The sequence below is a fragment of the Hippocampus bargibanti genome, linkage group LG06, assembly GCF_051943395.1.
Source record: "Hippocampus bargibanti isolate YZ-2025 linkage group LG06, ASM5194339v1, whole genome shotgun sequence".
NCBI lineage: Eukaryota > Metazoa > Chordata > Actinopteri > Syngnathiformes > Syngnathidae > Hippocampus > Hippocampus bargibanti.
Genome location: NC_142739.1, coordinates 6,170,336 through 6,197,370, shown reverse-complemented (window position 1 = coordinate 6,197,370; position 27,035 = coordinate 6,170,336). Strand labels below are relative to the sequence as shown.

General features: G+C 40.4%; 1 protein-coding gene across 1 annotated transcript; it reads left to right on the top strand.

Annotated features, from left to right (window-relative positions):
- The first annotated feature begins 4,715 nt into the window (after positions 1-4,715).
- fxyd3 (FXYD domain containing ion transport regulator 3) lies at positions 4,716-26,128 on the top strand. The gene is made up of 8 exons (XM_088998968.1): positions 4,716-4,937; positions 20,186-20,242; positions 21,163-21,195; positions 21,645-21,668; positions 22,392-22,466; positions 22,632-22,668; positions 22,751-22,794; positions 25,454-26,128. Exons 1-8 carry the CDS (start codon positions 4,871-4,873, stop codon positions 25,471-25,473), a joined length of 357 nt encoding a protein of 118 aa, XP_088855094.1. The 5' UTR covers positions 4,716-4,870; the 3' UTR covers positions 25,474-26,128.
- The last annotated feature ends 907 nt before the right edge of the window (positions 26,129-27,035 follow it).

Below are 27,035 nucleotides of genomic sequence, written 5' to 3'. Positions count from 1 at the left end.
CCCGTTGTCTGAAGCAAACCTTTTAGCTCCGGTATTGGTCTTCCTTTAATTATTACCTCCTGCTTCGATTGAAAGTCCAGTTTAGAAAATTCTTTCAATTTAGATATGTAATCCTCCATTCTGAAAGTGAGGCCAAGCAACACGAAAAAATGACTGCAGGGTTGCACTTTACTTGCTAACTGTTTACTGTAGCTTTCTGTCTCTAATTCTATTATTCTGCAGATGTGGAGTCGGAAGTATCTCTGGAATCACAAGTGCCCCCTGTCATGAGGCGGGAGAACTGTTTGCCTCACCTATGCACAGCGTTTTGATAAAAATAAAACAAAATAAACACTGTAGTACAGTGTTTCTAATGTACAATGACTCTACATTATATACACCAGCAAAACTGTAGAAATTTAATTCATATACTAAACGTGTTTGAACGCTTTAATAACGATATGCAGAAGGACAGCAATGCGGTCTCACTGCAGAGCAAGCCAGCACAGTAAGCATAGTGATTGTGCAATCCATGGTGAGGCTCAGTCGCTGCCTCACCGCTCGTCTCTACTTAGTATTTGAACGGTAAATGTGAAAATTCAGCGATTTTGAAAAAAATCCTTAAACGGTGAAGTTAAATGGACAAGAACTTTAAAGTACAAATCACTAAATACATATAACCGTTTAATTTATTTTTTCATTTGATATTTCCATGACAGCTTTCCATGATGACAGGTGAGGGACTGCCTCACCTGCCTCCCCTGACTGCACGTCACTGATTTGTGTTAAACCAGGTGTTTTTTCTTTGTGGCAATTGTAAGGTTGTAATAATTCACAGTCAAGCTTGGTCCCTATACTCTTGACTGTACAATATACAACATGAAGACAATAGGCAGATCAACAAATTGCAAACACCTCAATGTAGTCCGGGCGGCCCTTGTGGTCGAGTGACTGATGCAATGACCTCGATTTCAGCTCCAGCCTTTCTGTGTGGAGTTTGCATGTTCTCCCTGTGCCCGCATTGTTTCCTCCGCGTACTCTGGTTTCCTCCCACATTGCAAAAACATGCATGACAAACTGTTTGAACACTCAACTTTGTCCTTTGGTATGAGTGTGAGTGTGGACAGTTTTTCGCTGTGATTGGCTGGCAATCAGTTAAGGGTGTACCCCACCTACTGCCCTGAAATGTTTGGGATAGACTCCAGCATGCCCCGCAACCCTAATGAGGATAAAAGTGGTTCAGAAAATAGATGTATGGATCAATATCTAATTTGCTGGATATATTCACCTGTGAGTATTGAATATGAGTGTCAAACATCACATGCTTTTTACTATTACACAATGTGATGCACTGATGTTGATGGAAAAACAATACCAATGACCTCCAGGTACAAACGAGTCACACAGATAAAAATGCACATACATACACACTAGTTTATACTCTAAACAAAGAGGAGGAGTCGGTGCAACAAATCAGGTGAAACTGAAAAGAGAGAGTTTTGTCTAGGCTGCGGTGTACAACATTCACACACTCTTTTGCACCTCGTCTATTCAGGTAAGCCAAGGTACAGACGAGATGGGTTTTATGAGGGTCTGGGTCAAGCTTTGTTTGTAACAATTTTTTTGTGAAAAAAAAAAACCAATTGTTGTTGGAAGGTTTATTGTTATTGGAGTGTTTGGACTGAAAAAATCATTCAATGATGATATACCTTGAAATGAGTATTAACATACACAAGTGTTTTAATTTAAGAATAGGAGTTGTTGATGACTTTCATGAAACTTGAAAGTCGGATATCGCCAATGCCTTCACCAATGTCGTGCTAGATGATAGTGGTGGTGACCTCTGGACAGAGGTCAAGACGGAAGATGTCGAATAAAAGATGCAAAACAAACCATCCGTGTACATTATTTTGATTCTATGACCATTCCTTGACATCTTGGCGAAGATCAACAGCGAGTGAAGTTTGCGAAATAGAATAATGCCATGGCTAACTTGATAATTCTACCTGCTTTTTTTTTAACTTGACCTTGCTTTCACTTCTTGGAATAATGTACTTGAGGACCACGTACATAATATGCATGGTCAATCATAGGTTACCTTTAAAATAAAACATTTCTTTTTCACTTCAAAAGGGTATTAAATGATAAGCATTTAATAGCCTTTATAATAGGAATGGGAAACAGCAGCCCAAAAGTATTAGGATTTTTTTCCATTATTTATTTTTTGTGTGTGCAAAAGTGTGCCCTGTGTTTTATGTTTCTTTTTCATTTGAGAAGTGGAATGAAAGTTAACTGGACATATCTGTTTGTTAACCAAACACATGAAAAGCTTCCCCGCTGACGGGATTTTGACCTCGCACTCGGCAAGGACATTCCTCTTGAAGAGAGGGATAATATTGCGTGTGCGTGTGTGTGCGTGTGTGTGTGTGTGTGTGTGTGTGTGTGTGTGTGTGTGTGTGTGTGTGTGTGTGTGTGTGTGTGTGTGTGTGTGTGTGTGTGTGTGTGTGTGTGTGTGTGTGTGTGTGTGTGTGTGTGTGTGTGTGTGTGTGTGTGTGTGCGTGTGTGTGCGTGTGGGTGTGTGCGTGTGGTTGTGTGTCTTTTTTCCATGCATGGAGATGTATCAACCACGGGCAAAGATATGAGAACAAAATTGTTGTCCCATTGAGTTTCACAGTCATATTATCTCTCTCCTCTTTCCTGTCTGTTTTAACAGGGTTGAATATGGGACATCTCACACTCGTGGCTGTGATAGCAGGTATACATAATGTAAAATATATGTTTTAACATCTTTTTCATCTACCATCTATTTTAACTTTCTCTAGTGGAATTATTAAAGCGTAGCTTTGCAGCTATTGCAAGAAATGTTTTGAACAACGATAATAATCCTGAAAGGTGCAAACCCTCATTAGCTTCAGGTTAACAAAGACATTCCACAAATACGTATTTCCTCTTTCCCTTCTTTTCCAGTGCTCTTCTCTCTCGTCAATGAAACTGAAGCAGGTGAGGCAAAAACCCGCTGTCTGTCTAGGTTTTGGTCTAGGTATCAAAGTTTCATTTCTCAAATTGTTTCTGTGCAGAAACTAGTTTGTGGAGGAACTTAACCCCACTGTAAAACCGAATTGCGCTCATATTGCCCTATTTTGAAGTTTTTAAATCAACATTTATTTATTTATTTATTTATTTATTTAAATGACTAAACATGCAGTATTAGCCTGATAACATTTGTTATCAGGCAGCAGTTTTTTTGTCCATCAATGACAATGAGATGAAAATTTAATGTATTATTTATTTGATTGTTTCTTTCGCTAACACTCTTATAGAGAGAGCCTTTGTGCAGAAAAAGGGTGTCATACCATGTCGATTTGTAAGTGACTGTTTTCTTTCTCTTCTTTTCTTCTGTTTGCGATCTAGGTGCCTTTGTTTATAGTAAGTACAACATCCTCAATTCCATATATTGACAGGCCTCACGTGTATAAAGAATTTATTTCGACTATTATGATGTTTATTCTGGAAAAAAAATCTATGGTGTTGTACATATCATCAGTAAACACAAACATAGCTTTGGTTTTTGAACTCATATGATTAAGTACCATAGAGTAAACAACACATGTATGTTTTGTAAAATACGTATGTCATAATGGAATTGTTACAAATCATTTAACCCTGCATATGCATTTTTTTTCACAGACTATGAAAGACTTCGAATCGCAGGTCTGATCTGTTCAGGTCTTTTATTCTTCGGAGGAATAGGTGTTTTGCTATGTAAGTGTCACAGTCAAAATACTGTTTAACCATTGTAATACGTTGAAAGGATTACGCGTTCATAAATTGAATGACCAAATGCTACCGGAGAACAAAAGTTGCATTCTTCACATGGGTGGGCATGTTGCTATCACCTTTATTTTTTTTATTTTGAGCTTTTAGAAACATAATTGCATTTGCATGACAGCTTCACTCTGCAGAGGATTGTTTAAGTATTCACACAATAATATGTCTTTCACAGACAACAAGTGCACCAGGCGCTCCAAGTAAGATGACTTGTCTTTCATTTTCATCCCCCACTATTCAGTGAATGTGCAAACATACGTCCCCCCCACCCCTCCTCGCGCCCCCAAGCCACTTGTCTGTTTTCTTCATGAACCAACGCGCTAACTGTTGCTCTCCCTCCACTTTGACCTCCCATTGCAGGAAAGTGGAAGATGACAGCAGTGAAATCTGATATGGGACCAGACAAACCGGTTTCCACGTGGCAGATGAAGAACAAACAGCAGAGGGGTGGAGATTGGAGGAGTTTATTTTAAATTGATCTGCACATTTCTGGGTGAAAACAATGTATTTGGAAAAGATATCTTACATTGTATTGTTTGTTTGAGGTGCTTAAATAAGATCAGTCCGCTGCAAAATGCAACAAGATGTGTAATAAGAGTAGATCACATGTACAATTCACCATATTGCCTGAATTAGAATTTTTAAGAGCCTGTTCCGTGTGTTCAAGCATTTCAATAGAAGAAAGGATGTATCCACTTACATTAAATAAAATGTGCTTTAAAATTTGGTATTTTAGCCATGTCTCAACGCCGATACCTGATGTGTTAGCATACAACATAAAATCTTTCGAATCAACCCAGGTAGCGAATTTGACATGTTCGCTCACGTTAAGCAAACGCCAAAGCGACACTCCCCCTCCGGACTATGAAATCTGAGTCAGAATCAGCCTGATACGGCCTCTCAGCTGCTTGTTGCAACACAGAACCGAGCTGGGATCAGGGATGAATCCACCGTTTTACGCTCTTAACTTCCCTTTCCCGAAAGCCTGCCAACCTGTGGAGTGTTTCAGCCGAGAAGGGTGTTGACCCACCGAACGTACAAGAATCCACAGCATATTCGTCGCATGATCTTCGATCGTCTTCGTGAGCCAAACCTCTTTGGTTTTTGGTGGGGAGTTCACCGTGTCGACGGTAAGTTAAAAACATACGCGTTTGTGTTTTGAGCGAACTTGTCTCCTTGACTGTACTTCAGGAAATGAGCCGATCAATCTCCATCTTGGGAGCATCCCTAAAACTCTGATGTTAACAAACGTGTTTGTCAGTGTAACTTTTCGTGATTCTTAACACTCGCTAAAGTGGGTAGTTTTTCAAATCAAAACTTTTGTAAAAAAAAAGTCTCACATAATGCTACGACAGGGACAATAAGTAGAAAGGTAATATAACGCCGACCGATTTCACAATGAATCAACCAATGTGTTACTCTCTCAGAGCCTTTCTTAGAATTGTACTATTTTTAATGTATTTTAAAATATTATTTTTTTGTGGCTCGACAACCTCAGTATTCTAGTTAGTTAGCATATTTAATAGAGAAATTGGCATTATTTTGTGTGTGTGTGTGTGTTGATAACATTGAACTACAATGTGGCATAGAAGGACTTCAATAAAAAAGATGGATATATGTGCTCTAGGACAACCGACACCCCGGACATGTTTTGTCCATATTTGTAAAATCACTTCAAATGACTTCTACTGAGCGTATTTTACAAAGATTCCACCGCATATAGATATAGTTTACGTTTTAAAGGACAACCGAGACAATTTTTTGTTTCCTACGGTTGTCCTTTAAGACTCGCGCTCAATATTCCGGAAGTCTTGTTTTTGAGTTGGTGACGATTCCGGATGTGACGTCACGTCAATAAAGCCCCTAACCGAGAAACCGACACACAATGCTTTTTGGGTACTTTGTTTGGTCGGAAAACTTTGTGTTGATCTGTGTTGATGGCAAAATTAGAAGGAAAACATAAATAACGTGAGGGTGAATGTTGTGTGTTGCACCCAGACTACTATTTGATACGAGTTGACACAAATTCTCAGCAGACAAATCAGCCCATTTCCAACGGAGCTTGGGCGCCATCTTGTGCATTTTCTGGGACGCTACATTGGAGTCCTGACGGCTCGAATTGATACAGAAAGACTACTTTAATCGATTGAAAACATTTATGCTTTCCTCTTCAGAACCATTTCAATTATATTCATAACTGGATGAGTAACAAGAAAGCATTTTCTCCGAATCCGAAGCCATTGTTTTGATTCTAGAGCAAGGCAAGACGTCCTGGCATGACGTCACGAACAAGGGGGCGGGACTTTCTGAAACTCGCCATCTCCAAGGTCATTTTGAAGTAGTTTTGGGACACTTTAACTCATTTTTGTTGGTGTTTTGCATTTGACTAAAAATATCAGCCTGCGTGTTTTGGGTATTTCAGATGCCATAAAACTTTTTTTCTGATGTCAGTTCGGAAACAATAAAATGGTGTTGGTTATCCTTTAAACTCAACCTGGCTGTACAGTATTTTTGCGAACTTTCAAACAACCACTGCTGTATATAAAGTGCTCTACACGGGCCCGGGGGCCAGATCCAACCCATTGGTCTATCATATTTTACCTATTTAAAGTTTATACACAATTGAGATTCAATATGGATGACTGCGTTCATTTCATTTGGAGGGAGGGAGGAGGAAGAGAGAGTGAGGAAAAAATGGCTGAAGTACATCAAATTTGTTAAGCTGTTTTCATGGGCTACACCGGCGTATTTTTGTATGTATGAATGCCCTGGAGGGGGGGGGGGGGGCAGCAGCCCGAAGATACACCAGACTAAAAGTTGCGTGTGAACACTCCTGATGTGGAAAGAAATACTTGTGTGTCGTTCGCGAACGAGCAGGATCTCTAAAGTGAAGGAAGAGAGCCTAACTTCCTAACAAGGAGCCAGAAATGGGAGCCGACTTTTTTGTCCTCTATTCCCCGCCCCCAGTGTTCGGTTAAAGCTGCACATGATTGGTCAATATCCGTGGTAGAGGAGGGAGGGGAGAATTACAGGCACAAAGCAGCAGTGAGGAGAAGTGGGGGTGGGAGGGGGGTAAAAGAGACAGGTGGACAACTGTTATCGTATTAGTCTGTTATTATTATTCAATTATTATATTGTTTACTAGTTGGTGTGATAGCATGATTAATATCAAAAGCAAATTCGTGACAGCTGATCATCGGACCAGAGTAACCAAAGGGAAACTGAAAGTTAGTGGATGCTGTCTGTGCACATATAAATCAAGCCATATAAATAAAAAAAATAATATAGTGTATTTTTTACATGAGTAATTCGTTTTTCACACAAGTTCACATGATTTTTGGTAGTTAATAAATTTAAGCCACAAAAAAACTAACAAACTGAGGAGCCATTTGGGAGCCAAAAGAGCCGGATCATTTTGGTGAGCTGAGCCAAAAGAACCGGCTCTCTGAAAAGAGCCGGTCACATCACTCGAAAAAAAAGGAACCAGGTCTCATATCATCTAATTCTGTCAATAATAGTGCTCACTAGGTTATATTTTACATAGGTTTATTTTATATTTTTTATATACCTGTGCTATACGCTGCAGTTTTTGTGGCGATATAATGTTCCACTTTGTTGCTTGTGGTGTCACACATGGATGTTGTTAACATACTCGTACGTTCGTACAGGACAAATACCATTGTAGTTTCACTAAAAAAAGTTAATCCTGTTAATTGTTTTGTTCTGTTGATGTTTGGTATGGACTGTCAACCTATGCATTTTTTATATGTGCCATATCTTGTGCTGACTCGGTGTGCCTGTCAAATTGATTTAAAAATCAATGTGGCCACTGAGCCAAAAGGTTTTCCCACCCTTGGGTTAGCACATCTACTTCATAGTGCAGAAGCTCCTGGTTCAATTTAATTTCCGGCCTTCCTGTGTGGAGTTTGGATATTCTCCCCATGCTTGCATGGGTTTTCTCTACTTTCTTTGGTTTTCTCCAAAAACATTCATGTAAGGTCGATTGAACCCTCAAAATTTTCCCGAGGTGTAAGTGTGAGAGTGAATGCTTGTTTGTCTCTGTGTGCCCTGCGATCAGCGAGCAACCAATTCAAGATGCCCCCACCTCGTGCCCGAAGACAGCTGAGATTGACTCCAGCACCCCCCGCGACCCTCATTAGGATAAAGCGGTCCAGAAGATGAATGAATGTACAGTGAGACCTCGGCTTACGAACACCTTACCTTGCGAACTTTTCGGTTTACGAACGTCAAATTTATGAAAATTAAACCTTGGAACACGCACTACTTTTAGCGATACACACCCGCCACGCCTGGCGGAGTGATCTTCGGATCTGGCGGAATGATCGTCGGATCTTCGGCGGAAGCACACGACCGAACAGCGCTCCAGCCGGCGCACCTTTCCACACCTCCGCTCTCTGTATTCACACTCTGTATTCGCCTCTGAGGAGCTTTTTGCAGATAATTTTACTATTAGGAAATTAATACAAGATGATGCCCTAATAATCACCGTCGAGGAGAAGAAGGAGATCATTGTGAAACACGAACAAGATTTGCGTTTATGGCGTCACATGTGCACACTGCGGCTTTCATGTGAATCTCAGCCTGACACGTCTCTCACGCTCTGTGTCACTTCCCTGAGAGTAACTTTCTACGACCATTCTACAAATAAAGAGCTCGGTACCGTCCACCATTGCTACCATCCTTCGCCTAAAAGCTTTACACAAAGGCATGATTTAGTCGTTGCTTTCACGTGACTAATGACGCCGAAATTGTCACGTGCGAGTTGACAGCTGGGGCGGGGCCGCCGGTCGCCGAAGAAGACACTTCAATTTCATTTCATTTCAACGAGTCGCTGTCACCTCACCAGTGACATAATTATGACGCCTCGAACCTCGCTGTGTCTTGTGCTGGCAGGTCCAAGAGTTTACTTTGCCCGAGGTGATTGTTAGCCGCGATCGCGTAAGTTTGGTGCTTTCCGGGATCGTGAATGTGCTGGACGGATCGCCCCGCCCACCTTCTTTTGTCGCGTTTTATTCCGCGTCCATGGAATCATCGGACTCGCGCCTTTTGTTGTAATAAAATCTCTGCCAGCACCTACGGGACTCGAAGTGGATGCAGATGACATCGAGGAGCTTGTTGTTGCCGATAATGAGGTCCTCAACACAGAGGATTTGATTTGCCTTTAAGAGGACAAGCAGAAGCAGGCCATCCAGGAATTGATGTGCAGGCTTTTATTGAACAGTTCCATCCAGAAAAGGCTATGAGAATCATCAACATGATGAATGATAATGTGATGCTTCAGTTTCGTAAGATTTTACAAGTCAGAAAGCAACAGGTGTCAATCAAAGTCAAAGTCAAACTCAGCTTTATTGTCAAACGTGCTAATATGCATGACATACAGCACAAATGAAATTAATGTCCTCTCGGACCCAGCGTGCAAGACATGCAAGACACTTATAACATGGCTAAAAGACATACAATTGACAACAGACAATACTTGTAATTTCTGTATGTAAAGTGAGGTAGTGTCGTCTGGAAAGTCATTAAGCCATCAACGACCATCACAAATGTAAATAAAGTGACTTTATTATACTGTGCAGTGTATTTCTTTCATTACAATACAATAACACATTTATTATAAATAGAAGAAGGTATGTTGTGTGTTGTTTTAAGGTTTATTTAGTAGAAAATTATATTTTATGGAGACCTGGGAACGGATTATTCTCATTTTAATGGTTTCCTGTGGGAAATTGTTTTTTTGGGGATACACACTTTTCGCCTTACACACTGTCTGGGAACCAATTAAGTTCATAAGACAAGGTATCACTGTACTCATTTTGCGTGCCATGTGGATTGGACATGAAAGTTTTGTCATCAGGTTTCTATGATCTCAGAAAACACTTCTAAACAAAAGATCATAAAGAAGCAGTGTATAGATGAAAAGCTATTACCCTATCAATGAACAATTTTTGCCTCTAAACAAAAGCACACACTCAACGAATTCTGTGACAAAAGTGGACATTTTGTTCTGCCAGTTTGTTGTTGAACACAATCTGTATCCCAAAAATTAATTTCCCATCGGAAACCATTAAAATGAGAATAATCCGTTCCCACGTCCCCATAAAACATAATTTTCTACTTTCTAATTTTCTAAGCCTTAAAACTACACAAAATATACCTTATTTTATGTATAATAAATGTGTGATGGTATTATAATCAAAGAAATAAAATGTACACAAAATGTATAATAAAGTTGTTTTATTTACCTTTGTCACGGTCGTTGATGGCTTGATGGAATGGAGTGGCTGGTTTCATCAGCATTAAGCACTTGTTGAGAAACATAGCCTTCTTCTTTCATCATCTTGAGGAATGATCCCTCGGAGTTGCTTTCTCTGCGATAATTGTACCTTTTTCCTCATCAATTGTGTTCTGTTTAGCTGGGTTGATAGCTTTTTGCATCAAGTGTACAGATGGCTTGTGCGGATTATTTGTGGAGCCTGATTGATGGGAATTTTAACCTTGCAGTCTACACTCTGCCTTTGAACTATCAAAGTTGAAACGAGTCCAAATTGCATTGTTGTCTATCCTTTTTCTCACTCTCTGTCATCTGCCTGTCTCTTTAATGTTTAAACCACCTCCCCTTGCTGCTGCGTTCTTGACCCACTGGGGGTGGGGAACAGAGGACAAGTTGGCTGCCATTTTCTTTTTGGCGAACGGCCTCACACTCTCTCTGTCTGTAACCTCCACCTCACCTCCACTGCTGCGTTCTTGAACAATCAAGTGGCTTTAACCGAAGACTGGGGGCGGGGAATAGAGGACAAAAATGAGTCGGCTGCCATTTTTTTGTTAGCAGAACGGGCTCGTTCGCAAACGACACATCACTCATTATGGTGCTCTGCGTGTATCTCAAAAATAGTTTTTATGCCAAGGTAAAATGTTCATAAATTTAACGTTCGTAAACCAAAAAGTTCGTAAGTCAAGGGGTTCGTAAACCGGGGTATCGCTGTATTGTGGTCCGGAAGAAGCAGGCACAAATTACCACGGGAGATTCTCACGATCAAACGGCTACAGATCAATTTGGTGCATTGTCTCGTTGCTGTAACAGTGACAAAATAAAAACGAGGGGAAAAAACTTGTAAAATGGGAAAAAAATGTAATGGATGGAAAACGTAAAAAATTGAATTTACGCTGTTAAATGATTGTTTATGTGCATCTCCAAATAATTACAAAATAAAAATAAAATAGATCGGGTCCTTAGAAAGTGCTTAGGTTAATTTATCAAAAACAGTAAGAACACATTTCTGAGCAATTTAAGTATTCCTCACTGATAATATACAGTCAATAAAACAGACTGCTAACTAACAGTGCTGTAAATTAGTACTTCAGAAATAACATTGTTCAACCTGACAAACTAATAGTGCTGGATGGTTCTCGAGTTTAGTTTGCCGAAGGGCTTTGCAATTATCTAACTTGCTCATGCTTTCGGTGCTAACATCACCTGCAGCTACACTCGCATATGGGCGCTTTCCATAGATGCGGGGGGCTGAATTAGCTGCTTTGGTAGTAAGCAAACACCATATAAATTAGAGACAACACTGTACCTTTATCAATTGTGTCATCAGGGTGTTTTTGGAATGTAAAATGTGCATTCAATGTGCTGAGAACTCTGATCCTCACGGTTGCTTACTGAACCCACCCAACTCCAATAGGAGCCGATCAGCTTTGGCTAAACGAGCCCAACATAATGGCTCCCAATCAATTTCCGCTTCACGCTGTGATTGACAGTTGTTTCCCCACCTTCAACAACTCAAACACTGGAAGCCAACGCACAATCAGGGCTTTTAGACAGTAACAATAAAGACAGAGAAGTAAAAAGATAACTCGTTTTCTTATATGTACGAGCGCACCAAAAGAACTGTAATTAATTAATCACAATTACCACAGTTTTTAACACAAAATTTTAATCCAGGAGAACAAACAGATTATGTTGTCGTCTTGTAACTTCTCACTCGTGTACAAATTGAAGAAGAAACAGCAAGCATCTGATTCTCACACATCTACAAGTGAAGAAGTATTTGCGAGTTGTTCAAATTTCAGTTTACACATCTCTCAAGTGACCACAGAAGTGGGAAGAAAAGAGTGACATAGAGCTTTGTCTTTCCTTTCTCAAATGAGACAGACTCTTCTTTCTGTCCTTGCATGACTTCAGGCAGACAGAAAGAAAAGTATTGGCTCGGAAGGAGCGGTCAAGAGTGGATATCCTCACGGGGAGGTGCATTTGCGTCAAATCACTGCTCCCGCCCTATTTTACTTGGCATAAATTTCAAATTTCCCCAATTGTGGGACCATTAAAGGCTTTCTGATTCTGATTTTACTTCTGAACTCAACTGAAAATTATTTTATTTCATTTGTTTTTAAATGCTACTCAAAGTTAATTCAATTGACTGTGGTTAGTATCAAGAAGATCACAGTGGATACATTTAAAGTGATGATTTTCCATTTGTAATATTACTTTACTCGAGAAATGTTTTTACTCAGAACTTTCTGGAACTACATTTTATGGAGGTAAGTCGTGACGGCTGTTGTAGCACAGCAGTAAGCATCAGGTCTCAGTGCAAGCACTACTGAGAGTGACTCACTGCCTCAGTATGCTCCACTCCCTTTTTTCCTCTTTCAGATGCCACCGTCCCTCCTTCCTTCTCCAACCGATCCCTCCAGTTGCTCCCTCCCTTCCTCACTCAATAATACCCTCAGCATTGCACTTTTCGCGAATGTAATTTTTTAATTGCTATTTGTTAAATCACTGTACATGACGTAGTTCAGTTTAAGTCCATCTGTGTTTTGCAGTCTTGTGTGAAACAATGGAAAATGCTGTGAATGTTGGAGAGCAGAACAACAGCTGTCTTTGTAGTCCACCACAGGAGCACACACACACACACACATACACACACACACACACACACACACACACACACACACACACACACACACACACACACACACACACACACACACACACACACACACACACACACAGTTTCTATCTGTCCCTCTCTGTCTCTGTCTGTGTGTCTCTCCTTGTCTGCCTCTCACTCTTTCTCTCTCTCTCTCTCTCTCTCTCTCTCTCTCTCTCTCTCTCTCTCTCTCTCTCTCTCTCTCTCTCTCTCTCTCATATTCCCATCCAATATTCAAGTGGGTGGGTGTAATGATGAAAAAAATAAACAACAATGTGACTCGTACGTTGTGCACATGTTCCACAAATCACCACGTGCTGCCCAAAGAAAGTATAGAAATCAAACATTGAGAATATATGTGGCAGTAATCTGACATTCGAACATACATACATTCAAGCGAACAATTCTTATTGTGCATGTCAATGTACTGCACTTTTGTGATATGCATTTCGTAGAGATGAAAGGCCTCTGGATTTTCGCATTTTCATGAGAATTCCTCTAAAAAGTTTAGGAAAATTTTAACATAGAGCGTATTTGAGTTGGTTGTTTTGATTTCACAAGCGTAGCCATGTTGGTGCACGAGCTTGAGCTACACTAATACCCCTCCCCTCACATTCTCATGGAACGACAAAAGTCTGAGAATTCAACATTTTTTCGAGAAAGCACAAATGGCACGGAGTTGTGATGTGCTTGTCTTACTTGAAAGAATAATTGCTTATTTTTAGACATTGACACATAAACAACAAGACACACCTTTCATTGATTTTTTTTGAGGCAAAAATGTTCACTTGGTACCCAAGTTCTTTAGGACAAAGCTTACACTTCACCTTTTGAAATATCAGCAAGTTGAAGAAATACATTAAAACGAGGGATACACTGTGCTGTCACAATAGTTTACAAAATATATACCCATTGGTTATAATAATTTGTACCTTTTTAGGAGAGATCTGCTCAAAATGATACCAGACAGGGGATGTTCTCTTCTTTTTCATTGTGAATGATGAGTCCAATGCAGAATAAATCCAATTGATTTGAGGTTTGAAGATGCTAGTTGGATGTGTCAATGTCACCTGTCAGCTCTTTGTCGTTTTGTTGCGCCATTTTATTTCCAATCACCTCCAAAACTAAGAATTGGCGATGACGTAGGAAGCCCGTCTTGCAAGGCTTTGGACACAACGACGTGTGTATGTACCCAGATGATGGACTCTCCCCACTGCTGTTCTGCATAGGTCTGAACCCAATAAATCAAGTAATCAAGACAGGCTATGAATAGCGCCTCGGAAATTGAGCTATGATCATTCACCTCCTCTACATGGATGACATAAAGCTGTATGCTAAGAGTGAAAGTTACACAGACTCCCGAATCCACACAACTAGGGACTACAACAGTGACATCGAGATGTCATTTGGGCTTGAGAAATATAGTCAGATGGTGACCGAGAGGGGCTAGGTAGTCCACACTGAAGGGGTCTCACTCCCTGAAGGAAGAATAGCAGACATTGAGAACAGCTACAAGTACCTTGGTATACTACAAGCCAATGGCAACCTCGAGACTGGCAACAAGGAAAGTGGTGGCGGCTAAATTCCTGCAGCTCGGAAAGTCTGAAGAGCACAACTCAATGAGAAGAACATGACCCAGGGATTGAACAGCTATGCCCTGCCAGTGATCAGATACCCTGTGGGAATAATAAGTGGGCAAAGGAAGAGATCCGCAGACATTAAGACCTGAAAGCTCCTAACCATTGTTGGAGGTTTCCATCCCAAATCCAGTATCCTGAGAGTCTACGCAAGCCGTAAAGAATTAGTCCTGGGACTAGTAAGTGTGAGAGCCACTGTACAGGATGAAACATAACGGACAAGGCTCCAACGGATGACATACTCAAAGAATGTCTCCTACAATGTGGAACAGAGGATGGGGTGCTGGAAGAGGGACCATCATTGGAGGACGAGCCCCTACATGGGATATAATCATTGGACCATAACTGAAGTGGCTGATCTCAAGAACTTCCATCAGTGGCTAGGGAGAGCAGGCCTATAGGACAGCACAGAGGCACCCATCCTGGTTGCACAGGAGCAGGTCCAGAGTACCAGAGCCGTTGAGGCCCAGATACACCACATCAGACAAAATCCAATGTGTAGGTTATGTGAAGAGGCACCTGACACGATCCAACACATAACTGCCGGGTGAGAAATGTTGTCAGGGAAAGTTGGCATAGTCTACAAAACATTTGTGTGGAAACCCCTTCGTCAAAGTGGGAAACGTCTCCAAAGGTGGTGAAGAATGACCCCGGGAAGATCCTGTGTGACATACTGACAAAATGAAATGTATTATTATTATAAAATGATAATGGCAAACCAACCATATATTGTTCTGAGGAAAGCCGTTGTAGTGGATGCAGCCGTCCCAAGTGACGGAAACTTCAGAAAAAAGGAGCTTGAGGAACCACAGAAATACCAAGTCCCCAGAGAGGAGCTGGAGACACACACACACTTGTATATAGCTCACACACACACCTGTACATAGTTCAAACACATGCACACATCTGTAAATAGATTATTATTTGTTCTGTTTCTGGGTCTGAATCTGATGTTATAAATCTGAAATGAATGTAGTTTTGTCATCAAAAGTCTTTTCTTTTCTTGTTTCATAGAAGTAAACATCTGTCCAGATGTTTGAGGTGTCACCCAAAGTTAAAAATACCGTCCTTGATCACCTTTCTGCTTGAATGTCCTTCTCTGTAGAAAAAGCTCATTTTCTCTGCTTTTTGGGAAAAATTGGACATTTGGGGTGAAAGCATCTGTTTTAACAGCCGATATATCTAGAACCAAATAATCTAGAAATTAACCTTTTTTCTGATGAAAAAAAGAGTGTAAGGTTTATAACGCTGGATTGAATGTTTATGTAGTCCTAAAACTCAATATTTTGTGGGTCGTGCAATTTGAGTGAAAATGTCAACAAAAACAACCCTGGCATTGAAGTGGACACATTTTTGCACGTCTGGCAGTGAATGAGTTAAGGCTGACTTATTCTTGGCCACAACAATTCTACTTGTCCTATTTTGGTGACAATTTGATCCTGGTGCAGTGGATTTCCAATTTGAACATAAATTTTAAAATCTGATCTTGACCATTATCCTGAAACCCTCCTTGCTCAACTTCTAAGGTTCAACTGTATTCAGAGGTATGACTTGAACGCTCGCTTTCTGCCGGCAATGTTAGTTGAAGGAGGCTTCAACTAACATTCATTTGATTCTAGAATTTGCTCTTAAAACTAGAGGACAAGGCACCATCACTCCTGGCCCTCCCTCCCTATGCTGTTTCATTATCCTTGTACCTAGTATCACATAGTGTTTCACCCTATTGCTCATTCACCTTGAGTTTGTCCCCTCTTCTCTCCCTGCCCTTCTCTCTCTGGTTTCAGTTTCAATCTCATTCTTTGTCCTCCTCCCCCTGGATACTCCATGTGAGCACTCTCTCTTCTGAAGTAAACCGTCCTCTTGTGGGTATTGGCTAGTTTCCAAAGCAGCACATTCCTGCTGCCTCTTCGTGGGTTGCTGTGGAGAGGCACCAAGGGAGAAGCAGTGGCCCTGCTCTTCAAATGTCAGCTGCAAAGTCCTTCTCTCTAGAGATGGCTCCTTGAGGCGTCCTGAAGCGTGTAAACACAATGACTCACTGTTGGTACTGTGTCACTGACCACTGACACCTGCTGGACTGCTGAAAATTTTGCAGGCAACCCACTTGACAGACTGAACTGAATGGTTTAATGAGAAGTGTATCCAATGTCATTTACCTGTATGCATTCATGTTGTATTATTCAATATATTTGAATTATGTGAAAACTATGTGAATGAGGATGCCTGTGGGCTTACTATTCAAAAATCCCTTTTTTTAATAAGTTGAATTTGAGTGTCTTGCGTTTCTTGCATGCTATTTCCCCTACTGTGGAGAACACGCTCAAATGGCATTAATGATGCCGGCGTACAGAGGACCTCCTTTGCGTGGTGAGAGACGTTATATATAGGAGCTGCTGTAAAAGCAGTTACTCTTGTGGCGCCAACTTGAAGTCAAAATAAAGTAGACGCAAAAGACAGACAGTTCAATCTTAAGCACTGTTCTCCTCTTTGTTGTACGGTGGTGTCCAGCAATGACAGTCAAATAGCACCAACATTCCTCCTAATCTCTTAGTGTGAGTATACCCATGCTACTGAAAAGGCTCAACCACCCAACACAGTCTCCTCCGTGATGAATGTCGTGGCCAAAAACTGCTGAAAAACAATCCACATCCGATCCACATGACGCAACAACAACTCAAAGTGACAAAACAAGACACAAAAAATACAACAACAACAAAAAAAGCAAGGCTCGTGAGAGCACTTGCCGGTGGCTATATACAGTGAGACCTCAACTTATCAACACCTTATCTTGCAAACTTTTCGTTTGATCAAAATGGTCCCACACAGCGGACAATTTCTGTTTCCCCGGGAGCTGCTCCATAATATATACGCATGTACGACAATAAGTGAGCGTGGTTGAGATCTGACTTGTTTCGGCAGGCATCATCACATTGCTTGACAGACTTCCTTATAAACACAGTTTGGTGAGCTTTTGCATTGTCAACGCTCCCCGGACTGAATCGACGCAGTTCATGTTTTGGTCTTGTGATCATTTTGAATAAGTATGTGTACTGACGCACGGATTGCACTGTGAGCTTGGCGCATGCGTCGACAGATTGTTGTTGCAGGACCCCGCAGTGCTATTTCCCCCTCCATATAAATTTCCACTTTGAGCTTTATATGTTATCCCTTCAGCACTCAGTCATTACAAACATTACGTGGTCATGATCGTCACTGACAATACAAATTCAGATATGTTTCTGTGGATTACATAGATGTTTCTTGAATAGGAAGACTCCAGGCAGAACTAAAACATGATAATGTTTACAGATGCCGTCTTAGAAGTTGAATTATGTTCAGATGTTAAGATGTTAAGCGCTGCAAGGAAACAAGAACAGGTGTGTTTGCTCGCGAGCTGGCTCTCAGGAGACGCGTGTTGTCGTGGAAAATCACTGCAGTGCTGCAGAATATGTTTGTTACCTCCTGCTGTGATGTCATTGTTACACAGACATGGAACAATTGAGAAATGCTTTGGGATCTAATTATAGTGGCCCTAGAACAAACATATTAGAAAATAGGATTGAAATACAGACAACAATAGCGTTAGTGTGGTTTAATAGTGTTGTCATGGATTTTTCTGTCTGCTAACTTGTCAAAAGACATATTAGGATGGCAGCAACAGATTGCAAAATCTCTATGGAAACGTGCAGTATCAATACTGTATATATCATATAATAAATCCTGTCTTTAAAAACTAAAAACAGAAATTAAAGGCTGTGATGATTAATGGCTGTGATGTAACACATTACTTTGAGGCTGCGGCATCACTCCGTCTTATGGATGCGGGGGGGGCTGGGAGTGCTACTTAGCCCCCAGGGAATGTGCAGGATATGAGCAAGTCCAGCACACCAGCAGCGAGCATCGAGCGATAATACTATTTAAAGGACAACCGATGTATCCGGACAAGTTTTGTCCATAATTTGTAAAATCGCTTCAAATGACTTCTACTGAGCGTATTTTACAAAGATTCCACCGCATATAGCTATATTTTACGTTTTAAGACTCTCGTTGAATATTCCGGAAGTCTTGTTTTTGAGTTGGTGACGAGTCCTCACCCTACGTCACTGAAGGAACACCCATGAGAAAGAAAGGACATACCTTGCATCACCTTAATGCATTTTGTGGTACTTTGTTTGGTCTGAAAACTTCATGTTGATCCGTGTTGATGGCGAAATTAGAAGGAAAACGCAAATAACGCAATGGTGAATCGTTGTATGTTACACCGAGACAACTAGTATATATCCGCTGACAAAAATTCCATGGTGAAAAATCAACCAATTTCCAACTGAGCTCTGGTGCCATCTTCTGCATTTTCTGTGATCCTACACATCAGTCTTGATCCCTCAAAATGATCCGGAAGACCTTCTATAATCGATTGCAAACATTTAAACATTTCCTCTTCAGAACTATCTGAATCATATTCATAACTGGATGTGTAGTTCATTCACGAACCCCCATGATATTCGTGTGAACAGCCCATGATATTCGTGTACACAGCCAGGAGCTTCCAACATGTACAATACTTCAGATTAATTGACATGCTTGTTGCTAGTGACATAAGACTTTCTGCCGTTAGATAGGAACTAGCTAACTGTCATTACAAGCAGTCCAGAAGACTGACTTTCCTGAGGAACGTTCTTTTGCCCATCCTTCGAGTATATTCATCTCTCATATAAGAACAAGAATACAAAATGAGAAAAAAATCGTTTAGGGAAGATTTAGAACATTTTATTTAAGGGTAAACCGCCCCCCACCAGCACCACCACCAAGTAGCCCGAACGACGCCATTGCTCTGTGGTTTACCTACATCAACAACACATCATATATCTGCATTGTTTCAGTCTGGGACAGAGTGAGTGGTGACATTGTGCTCCTCTTAAATTGTACAAATGCCTTGCCTGAAAGAGAGAATGGCAGTCAGTAATAATCTGTTTGGTATTTAAGAGATTATATAACACGTCCATTTGATATAATCAGCTTCTTGGCTTGGCAAAAATATAGAAAAACGTTGGGGCTGTTAGTACCATTGTTCCCGCAGGTAATATATTCCACAGAAAAACAAACCAGGCACTTGTACTTGTGACCAGCAAAAGTGCAGTACTGTAGCCCCAAATAATGTTTTCATTGTCAAAGTGAAATGAAGAGGGCAGCACAAGAGGCAAAAGGTAATTGAACATTTTCACATAAGAACAAGGAATTATTAGGCCAGCATTTTCAGAACAGACAGCATACACTCATCAGAATAACAACACAAGCCTTCAAATACTATTGTGGCAAACAAGGCTATGAAACACAACTGTGTGGAAGGTAACAGCAGACTGGGAGCTGATTGGAGAATGGCCCATGCGAAAAATAAATACAAGACAATAGTCAAACATAAAAATACAGAGGGAGCATTTTAAATAATGAACCACCCGCAAAGAAGGAGGGTGTCCATTTATGCATCTATTAATTACACATTCACAATCAATTGTCCCTGTGCTAGTGAAACTAAAAGCTATGATGGACAGCCCCTCCCACCACCTCCTGCCATCAACAGAACAGTTAACATAAAATGACAAAATAATACAATCATAAAAGCATTGGTGTTGATTTCGGGGCTTTTTTGTCTGATTTTCATCACACACACTTTTGGTGTCTGACTTTTTATTTTTATCATCTCATCATGTGTCCTCATAGCACTGTGCCGCCCTGTGTGATTCATTGTTGCTAAAATTGTGTTTTATATCAATATTTGTATTTCTCTTGCAGGCCATACATTAAAAAGCATCAACATGTCAAAGATCTGTGCTTTGGTGCTCATGACAAGTAAGTCAAATGATTTACACTTGATGCTATCCAGAACAATTGAGTCTGAATAATTTGAAGTGAATACTCTACAAGAGGATCGCAGCCTCAAAATGAAATAACATGTTTTATTCTAAGGATTAGCAACAGTTATGTGTATGCAGTATGGTGTAAATTATGCTACAGGTGCTTGATAAAGTGTATTGTTCGGAAAGCTATGTCAACGCAAGCCCGTTTTATTTATATCCTGCATTTCATATATACAGGAGCTAACTCAATGTGCTTTTCACGAGCAAAGAAACAACACTGAAACTCATACCCTTAACAGAAAAAAATAGATAAAATTAGAGACAGGAAAAATATGTTTCTAAAATGACAAAAAGACCATACTGTGAAATTGATTTGACAAAACCTAAATCAAAGTTTTTGATGGAAAAAAGCTAACTTGCAAGTATGGATTTAAAAGTAGCAGTATTTACTGTATACCGACTGACTTACCTAACTTCTGTTGGCAAGTTCTAAATTTTTTCTAGACCAGTGAGCAATGAAATCTCTACCAGCGTGCACACTGAAATGATCACATTTTACAAATACAGTGATTCCTCAGCTCACAAATATAATTGGTTCCCAGAAACTGTGTGTGAGGTGAAAAGGTTGTCTTCTGAACATTTATTTCCCATAAGAAACCATAAAATGAGAATAATTTGTTCCCAGGTCCCAATAAAACATAATTTTCTACCAAATAAACCTTAAAACGACACAAAATATACCTTATTTTATGTATAATAAATGTACTATGGTATTGTAATTAAAGAAATAAACTGTACTGTATAATAAAGTTGTTTTATTTACCTTTGTGATGGTCGTTGAACTGTGGGGGAAAAGAACAACTACTGGATATATCTCCTATCGCTATAATGTGCTTCTCCCATCTCCTGCAGCTCTCTCACTGGTGTTTGCTGAAGAGCAGAAGTGTAAGTATACCTGATTTCTCATACATGTTTACTCCTTGAAAATGTCCCTAATTTTATGGTTGAATTACAAGGCAGAAAACACACATTGCAAGTTCTTGACATTTGTGGGGAATCATCAGTGAAGGCATCAAACTAAGTTGTATTGTGCTGTTGACTCTCATGCACCTATGTGATGTTTGAATGGTTAGAGATGTGTCAGAAAGTTCCAGGACTGTTTTTCATGACAAATATACTGTACGGTATTTGAAATCCACATTAGGAACCAAAATGTTTTCTCCTTCAGAGCAATCCCGCTAGAGACTAACACCCTTTGCCAGCCTCCTCGGCGTGCCTTTATGCAGTCTTGAAATGAGACCCTGGAACCTGTTCCGCCATTCTTGGAACCTTTCTGACACACTCCAATATGTTCTGTACCTGATGCTCAAACCAAGTTTGTTTCTGTCTTACAGCCGAAGATGACCCATTTACCTTTGGTAAATCCTCTTGTTCTATCGGTTTCTTTAAAAATCAAAACATTTCACTACCATTGGGCTTATGTCATCAATACGCCACATATTGATGACGATCTATCGCTAGTTGCAAAGTGTCTCTTTGCACCACTAGAATGGATTTGATTGACATCAGCCTAGTAAAATGGTCAGACTTTCAGCTTTATCTGACAGCTCTTTGATAGAACATGCAAGGGGTGACCATGAAAGGAGTTGTAGGTCAGGTAAAAAAAAAACCCAATTTTCAGACTTGACCATACTGTATGGACGGACTGTAAAGTCTGACACAAAAGAGACTGCTCGACTTTTATTTCTACAATTCATCCAGTAGGGGGACATGAGTATAACTGCCCAAATCTGAAATCAAGAAGCCCGTTCATTAATGTAAGTTAAATGAAGTCCCTAAGACATAAATTGTCTAGTGCAGTATATATTTTTCCAATCTTGTCAAGTGTTGTATCTAAAGAAACACGCCACTAAATGTTCATTGTCATTCATTCTATTCGGCTGAATTTTTAAACATCAGTGATACGAAACCTGTAGAGCATTTTTAAGCTCTTAAAAAGTTAGTAGTTTGTCTATACTGAATTTGATAACTTCATCCTTTTTTCATGCATAATTAACACCTGGGTGAAGTCTACCTTTTACCATGTCAGATCTTTGGGTATTTGCTTTTGTCTCCTCTCATGGGAATTCTGCTGTGCACAGACTACCACAGACTGCGTGTTGGAGGTCTGATTCTGGCAGCTGTCCTTTGCCTCATTGGCATAACCATCCTGCTCAGTAAGATGCACAACACACACTGATATGCAGGTTCTTGTGTACATTGGCATCGTTGAGAACAGTCAGAAAAATTTAAATACAGATACTCGATACAAATATACATAAATAAATCAATAAATAGCCACTCAAACGTATCATGTCAAGCCAACGCCGTTCTCTGCACAGGTGGCCACTGCAGGTGCAAGTTCAAGCAGGACAAAAGGTGAAACTCATACAATTGCCATTGAAAATCTAGCATGAAAAAGGTTCTTTTGCCTTGTCTCACCGTGCCCATCACTCTGCAGGAGGAGGGCAGGAAGCAACACTCAGGCAATGCTCACCGACCAAGGTAATGTATACTCAGTTGGCAGACAATTCTGCTATCAAAAACTGTACTCTCGTATTATATTCTACTGCTTCCATTAAAATACACGAATACCTCTAACTCGGATGGACATTTGGTACCTGACTTAAAATTACCTCTTCAATACCACCACAATCACGTCACAGTTTTAGAAACCATTAAAATACTATGCAATAAGTAACCACCGAGAGGCTAACAGTGACAATTTTGACTGTGTTGCCACAAAGAGCCACATCATACACAGGGCAGCACATAAACTGTCCTCTGCCCTTTGCTTCCGACCTTCTTTTTGGCATGTTAGGATAAATTCCTTTTCATTGCCAATGCTATGTTCCAAGCAACCTGATATGTGTGCTTCATCAATTCTGCAAGGATTCATTCTTTGCATTAGTCACTGGCAATGGGGTGCACTTAGACACACAGACAATGACTGGTGGTCACAACGGCGAGCTGCACCCCATTATGTTCAATATGAAGAGAGCTCGGAGAGCCGCAAGTGGCAGGTTTACAAATGTTTCTCTCACGGATTTAAGAATCAATATTTATCTAATTATATGACTTGCGAATGTAGTTTAAGTGAAATCAACGTCACTAATGATTCTGAAAGCCTTGGACAGGTTAGACTGACATGGTAGCAAAAAAAGTGTTAAAACCACTGCATGTTACGTCTGTGTAAGCTCTCAGTCGTACAGGAGTGATCCATCGATGAGAAGGTTTCTTCAGCCGTCATCTGTACAATTTTGAAAAAACACTGCATGTTACCTAACTTATATCTAGGAAGATAGAGCTCTCCTTCACTGTTGCAATATTGACAATTTGATCACCCATTTGCCATCCTGCCAAAGTCTAAAGTTATATTTACTCTGTTTGTGAATGGACCCATGTCACACAAGCTGATACAATGTCGAGCAGGGGTGCCCAACCTTTTTTTGACACAAGATCAGCTTTTTAAGCAGCCGACCTCTCGGCATTGACTGCGCGCACACACACTATACACATGCATGCTTATGTATAGTATAAAACACGATGTATGTCATAACAGATTCCAACTTAAACAAAACAAAAATAATTAACCAGATAAGAGCCTGATAGACGTGTTTGTTAAAAAAAATCAAACTATATTTTAGGCCGGTCAAAGACAGGGATTCATGGATGCACATTTACAACTTCTTCAAAGCGGAATCATCACCGTCATCGTTCACATAAACTGTTTTGTAATACAGCTTCAGATTCAGTCCCCCCCCCCCGAGCATTGCAGATTCACAGTATTACAAAAAAAGCCACTAGGTTGGGATGTTGAAGATGGAAGAGGGACCGAACCTAAAGTGAAAAGCAGTGTTCAGAAATGTGACAAATTAATGTTTTTGTTTTTTATATGATTTGAAGAAATAAGACACCAATCTTAGTATGCATATGAAAGTTGATGACAATCACAGTGGTTGATTGTTAACCAACACATGAAAATCAGTGAAGGTGCGCCTCAGGACCATTTTGATGCTGCTTCAGAGCTGGCTGATGAGCTGATCATTTGAATCAGGTGTGTTGCCATTGGGAGAGCTGGAAAACAGGCAGGACAGCGGCCCTCGAGGACCGGCTTTGGACACCCCTGATTTAGAGTGTTCAATCAGCCTGCCATGCATGTTTTTGGAATGTGGGAGGAAACCAGATTCACTGGAGAAAACCTACACAGGCCCGGCCGGGGAGAACATGCAAACTCCACACAGGGAGGTTGACACACTAACTACTGGGCCACTCACTGGGCCGCCCTTGTTGATTTCAAATGAATGCAAAATATTCTAAAAGTTTGTATTACTCATTTAGCTATTATAAAACATACTTACACTCTAAACAAAGAAAAACTCGGTTGAGTAACTACTTTTACCAGGCAGACTGAGTTATAACACAAATAGCTTCTGGAAGTTATTTGTAACAAATTACTCTTTTAAAATAACTCTCCAAATACTAAAAGTGACCTAAAAAAGACATACAGTAAAGTCTCGTTATATCGATATCGGATATATCGATAGTCCCGGTTATATCGATACTATTTCTATGCACGCACTGAGAAAATTACATGCAAACAGGGTCGGATATATCGATAGTCCCGGTTATATCGATATTTTTTCAGACTCCCTTGAATATCGATATAACGAGACTTTACTGTACTTTAAAAATTAAATCAATATTTTTTTTTATGTGTCACGACGGTTATAGTTGGCTCGCCTAAATATATAATTACGTATAATAAAAAGACATCTTTACATGCATTTTTTTCTTTTTCCCATTCTCCCCTCTCACTCTATTTCGGATCCATCTGCACTCGACCAGTCGGCCACGATCAAGTGGTTGGAAATTCATTTTGTAGAGAGTAGCTTCAAGTTGTCCACCAATGACGTGCTCCGTGCTGCTCCGCAGGTGGTGGTGTGAGGCAACCAATCATGTATAAGTCGAAAGTTGAAAGCAGACCCTGACTTTGAAAATGGATGGCAGGAATTGGATCTGCAGAAAAGCACATTTAAAGAAATATTTCTTGTTACTGTTACTGTGTTACTGTGAATGGCTGGCAACCTTGTGAGGATAAGCGAATCGGAAAATGGATGGATACTTTGTTGTGACCACTAAATATTAAACTGTTTGTCTGCAGGTCGTGCCTGTGATTGCTAGAAGCTGACAAGAACACAATGAAGTGGGATACTGCAGATGCAGCACCATTCATGACCCAAGTAGAGGGATTTTTATTTTTTAAGGAAACCAACCTGATGTTGTAAGATGTGGGCTTTTTGTGACTCATTTATGGCTGACAACTGCTCCGTGGACAGCCCTTTTCAGGCACTCACAAACATACGCTTGCATTTGAAAAGTCTGGCATACACACACACACACACACACACACTTGTTGAGGCTTTTGTGTCATATTATTCAATTTCACATTTTTACTTCATTAGAATGATTCCTCAATTTGGATTAAAAGCTTAAATTTGTCAAATTGACCCGTTACATCAAACCATGACAGTTCCTTATATAAGTTGTGTCAATGTATCTCACTACTCAGTATTGTGTGTTTAAGAAAAATGTAGAGCTAGACTTTAGCTACTTACTGTAAGCACCCGAACGCATGTTTCATGTATCCCTGTCACATTCATAAAATGCACCTCGTAATAATTATCAATGAGTAACAATATGTTAGAGTTGTGTGAATTGATGATAATCTTTAAATTTTCCGACTCAGCTTCTTTGAGCAATGCCGTGGACGTCCCCGTTCTCAAATGCAGTCTGTCATATTTCAATTAAAGAATTGTTGAAATAATAACAATGAAAACCTGTTTCGTTTGTGTATTTAAAGGGTTCAACTGTGTCAGAGCAGAAACTGTGCTGGTACATGTTCATGCAGGGCCCCCATCTCTCGGGTGCCACATTTTTAAGGCTTTGGGGAAGGCTTTGGCTTTTCTGCAAAATTGAAACACCCTTGGACCAAATTTGCTCAAGACAGGCAATAATTCCTGCAATGACATCAATCGACATCTCTGAAATCAGAAGGATGCACTGGTCAACCTTTGCATATCAAAGAGTGAATTAACTTGTCGAGAGGAAATCTTTTTTCATAGACAGGCACTCTGGCATTTTCAGGCTGAGACAAGTGTAGTTTCCTAGGCATGGGATTTTTTTTCTGTTCCATGGCCCTGGCGCACAGGATAATTTGGTGACAGAAAATAGACCAGATAAAACCAGATCCAAATTATGACAAATTTCATTGTGCAATTTTGGTGGATTTGATCCTGGTGCAGCCAGGTGCTCCTTTAAGAATTACTGGGGGGTGGATGGGGCAAAGAGGGTCACACCGTCACAGGTGGATAATTTTCCTGACCAATGTTGCCCTCTGGAGATTGGTCAACTTCCGCAGCTCACGGCTCTGTCCCCGGCAGTTCATTCCCCGGCTGGTTGTCATCATGATGGGCTGTCTCCACGAAGCTCACGTCCCGCAGTTCTGGCGAGTCTGGTCGGGCGCTCTGGCGATGCAACGCTGGATAATCCTCATCCGACTCATCATCCTCTTCTGAATCCATCTCTGGCGTCTTGTTCGATCGTTGCTGAGTGGACTTTTTCTTTGATTGGGGCTGTAGTGAAGTCTGTAATGGCAAATGATCACATGGCAGCAAGAGATTGCGGTGGAGTATCCTAGATCTGCCCTTCCTCCTGTCAGGTTTCAGCTCGTAAACTGGAATGTG